This window comes from Camelina sativa, chromosome 15 (genome assembly GCF_000633955.1).
Source record: "Camelina sativa cultivar DH55 chromosome 15, Cs, whole genome shotgun sequence".
Taxonomy (NCBI): domain Eukaryota; kingdom Viridiplantae; phylum Streptophyta; class Magnoliopsida; order Brassicales; family Brassicaceae; genus Camelina; species Camelina sativa.
The window spans coordinates 30,416,117-30,419,831 of record NC_025699.1 but is presented as its reverse complement, the minus strand read 5'-3'; the positions used below and the strand labels follow the sequence as shown (position 1 = coordinate 30,419,831).

General features: G+C 36.9%; 1 protein-coding gene across 2 annotated transcripts in view; it reads right to left on the bottom strand.

The window, feature by feature from the left end:
• LOC104747939 (cell division cycle protein 27 homolog B) overlaps nucleotides 1,484–3,715 on the bottom strand; it is a 5,803-nt gene continuing 3,571 nt past the window's right edge. The window contains exons 10-17 of one of the 2 annotated variants that reach the window (XM_019237394.1): nucleotides 3,570–3,687; nucleotides 3,413–3,478; nucleotides 3,046–3,165; nucleotides 2,821–2,897; nucleotides 2,614–2,733; nucleotides 2,295–2,514; nucleotides 1,923–2,204; nucleotides 1,484–1,806 (exon numbers count right to left, since the gene is read on the bottom strand). In XM_019237394.1, the coding sequence (XP_019092939.1) occupies nucleotides 1,756–1,806; nucleotides 1,923–2,204; nucleotides 2,295–2,514; nucleotides 2,614–2,733; nucleotides 2,821–2,897; nucleotides 3,046–3,165; nucleotides 3,413–3,478; nucleotides 3,570–3,687 (1,054 nt within the window). In that variant the 3' untranslated portion in view covers nucleotides 1,484–1,755. The remainder of the gene's footprint in view (nucleotides 1,807–1,922; nucleotides 2,205–2,294; nucleotides 2,515–2,613; nucleotides 2,734–2,820; nucleotides 2,898–3,045; nucleotides 3,166–3,412; nucleotides 3,479–3,569; nucleotides 3,688–3,715) is intronic. The other variant, XM_010469645.1, reaches the window with a different exon arrangement.

The following is a 3,715-nucleotide window of genomic DNA, read 5'->3' as shown; positions in this document are numbered from 1 at the left end:
TCGGTTTTCTTAATCACAGAATAGTCGCAACCTAGTCACTAAAAATATAGTCGTAACTTAGTCGCGATGGAGTCACAAAACTTTACGACTAAATGATGACTACTATGTGACAACATGTATATAGTCGCCTATTAGTCGCAAAATGGCGACTAAATTTACGACTACAACAAATAGCGACTATCGATTAACGACTGTATGAAATGGTCGCTAATTAATCGTAAATCTTGATTTGGCGACTATTAAGTGACTAATAATGTAGTCGCAAAATGCGTATTTTCTTGTAGTGGAAAGAGCAAGAGAAAGACAATATTAACTTAGTTCATGTACCACGATCGGAAGGTAACAAACCTCTTAATCACAACCTTGTCTTTTACTAGTTTAATTTTCTATTCATTTAGTAATCAATTATTTTTATAAATTTTTCAGAAAGAGACACAGCCGACAATGCTGCAAAGGTGGCACTTCTTCAATATATGTGTGATAAATTGCCCCCTTGCCCCACCCTTGTTGTGACAGGCAATAAAGACTTCATGAAGATCATTCATTCTGTTCGAAAAAGAGGTTTCGAAGTTTTTTTGGCATACAATGATGAAGCAACAGGCGAACTCATAGCTAGTGCCAATGAAGCTTGGCATTACTACAAACTTTTTGGTATAGACAGAGAGCTCCTTAACACTAAGAAAAGGCCGAGAAAGAAAAAGAAAGGTAGACTTGCAAAAGATGCTAAAAGGTTAAAAGCTTACAAAGAGCAAGGAGGAGGGAGCACAAGTAAGAGTGAGACATGAAGAGGGGTTCACAAGCTTGAGCAGATGAGCATAATATTAGTTTCAGTATCGTGGTTAAATAATAATTTATGGTTTTATGATGCTATCTAGTTGGTGTGACTGATCATCAACCTGGTGTGTGTGTTGGATCTTTCTTCTCTCAGTTTTGTTTTTTGCTTTTTGATCTTATGATGTTGAACTTTGTGCAATTGAAACAAATTAGTTGCTATTGTGTTTAGCGTTTCTAACACGCGAAGCATCGAGACCTACTTACTACTGTCCCTTGTTTTTTACAAATTGAAGTGAAGTCTCGGGAATATCGGCTTCACATATATACAAATTGAAATAGTCAGACGTGAACTGCATTTTGTTTGAAAAAAATAATCAAAAGTGGTTTGGTTGTTGAGGTGTTAGCACACAAACGTCGAGACTTATATTGTCTTTAGTTTTTAAATCACAACAAGGCTTAATTGTGAGTTCCGCGAAATGGTTTCGGATGCAATCTTTGCGATCATAATAAACGTTTCTACAAACGCCTTGTCAGCAATTCCAGTAGACGTTTATTCAAGATTTTCTGATAACGTTTAATAACCGATATCTACAGAATATATTAGTTTAACGCTGTTAAACTTTTTAATCGCTATTTTCAAACTCTGTTCACAATATAAAAATATCATTGAAATTGAACATACCAAAAGAAAAAATATGTAAAAGACAAAGAGTTCGTAAGAAACATACCCATGTGGAAAATTTTATCTATTGCAAATAAGTAGTTATGGACAACATACAACTCATGATACATTACTCAAGTCATGTCATGTGGTAAGCTCTTGTGGCTGTGTTACTGTTTAGTACCAAAGCTAAAGATTTAAAATTCAACTAGTTCCCTAAAAGAGCTAGGCTTTGCACATACAATTCATACCCATGGTTCGTGGAGCAGCAACGGTTTCACATTAATTCATACCCAAGGTTCCTTGGAGCAGCAATGGTTTCATGGGCTCTCGTCTATCTCATCCGGAACATGCAATTTCTCCATTGCAGCCTGTTTTAGACAACCATTATTACGCTATTAATCCCTTTCACTAGACTCAATATAATTCCAAATTTAAAAACCGTCACTGGACGGTTCTGTTTGTTGTGTTTTTGAAAGACTCAAACCTTTATTGCAGCAACGTCAGTTGCAGGCGGTTTCATATCCAAAGCGAGACCGAAATGAAGCATGGCTTTATCGTGCATGTTTCGCCGCTTATAGATCCTGCCCATTAAAGCGTAAACGCTGCTCTCTGAAGGTGCATACTCTTTGAGCTCCTCAAGGACTTCTAGAGCTTCATCTAATCTTTCTAAGCAGACAAGAATGTTAGCCTTCTGGTACATTGGAAGTGGGTTTTTTCTATCTGCTACTATTGCTTGCTCCATTATCTCTAATGCTTCCTCACTTCTCTGTTCACACAGAACAAGAACAAGCATTTAGTCATTCTTTAAAGCTTGTTTTTTCTTGTAGACCTTATAAAATGAAAGTAATAAAATAACCTTTAAGGCATGCAGAGCTGTCCCTAAATAAGACATTATGACAGAGGAACTCGGATTGATTAGGAAAGCCATTTTGAAGTGATGCTCTGAGAACTCTAACTTCTCTTGGCGTAGATATATCATTCCCAGCCCGTACCATGCGTTATAGTGTCTTGTATCTACACGAAGTGCGTTTTGGTAACTTTTCATTCCATTTTCAAAATCTTCAAGAGTTGTGTATCTACAGAGACGGTAAAGATAGAGAGTGTCACTTAGAAAAAAAACCAGAGCATTGTCAAGCACATGTACAAGGCAATCAAATCGATAGAAGCTTTCTTACTCGTGGCCACATAAGGTATGAGCATATGCAAATCTTGGATTCAGTTGAACAGCTCGCAGGAAATTCTTTAGTGCGGTCTCATGGTCCTTTTGCAAGCTATAGCAATTCCCCATAGCACACCTACATAATTGATTGTTCGCTTATGTCTCTAATCACTAACAGTAAATTAAAACATTAATCAGAAAAGGAACTTCCAACAAAAATTACCAAGATTGGGGAGCTAGGCGATCGGTGGATATTAGTTCCTGAGCCAAGTAACTCAGCTTCATATCTTCCTTCAAATGCTGCAAAAAATACAATATTTTTTGGATGAAAATATTACAATACATGATTTTTTAACCTTCCCTCAACCTAAAGCAAAATGTCAAAGTTTGAGTTTCATCACAGACTCAGATGAGACTGTATGTTTAAAAACCAGGAAAATACACTTACGTAGAGGACCGTAGAGTATATATCCATTCCTTCTAAGCAATAAGGAGAAGCCTGGCGGGCAAGACGGAATGCTTTTTCAGCTTCTAAATAGTCGATTAATTCAAAGTATGCTTTCCCTACCTACATTTAATAGCAATAATAGATGTATATCAACCTTCAACAATAACTATCACAGGGCACCAGACTAAAACTCACACAGTGGTTCTCTTTGGAAACTTCTGTCCAAGTTAGTCGTTACAAAAAGTGTATATACACAACAACAACAAAAAACTGAATAACATAGCTCCTCCAATGGTTGTCCAAATAAAACATGTCTAAGCTGTATCCATATATGACAGTCAAAAAGAGAAAAGAGTCACTAATTTACCTGGGAAAGAACCCATCCTGTATTATAATGCTTATGTGGAAGTTTCATATACATATCCAGTGCCTCCTGAACCATCCAGAAGCAGAGGAACACAATAAATAAGCCTATATAAGTTCACCTCACCTTGCATTATTCAAGAGAATAACAATATGTCTACCTGACACCTGTACATGTACGAAAGTCTACACCCTTCTCCAAGTATCCTAAGGAGGCTTAATATTTCCGAAACACCAATTGTGATTCTTTGGGCACTCATTGCTGTGCCCGCAGTCAACATTGTTTCGTCTTCTTGATCACAGGATT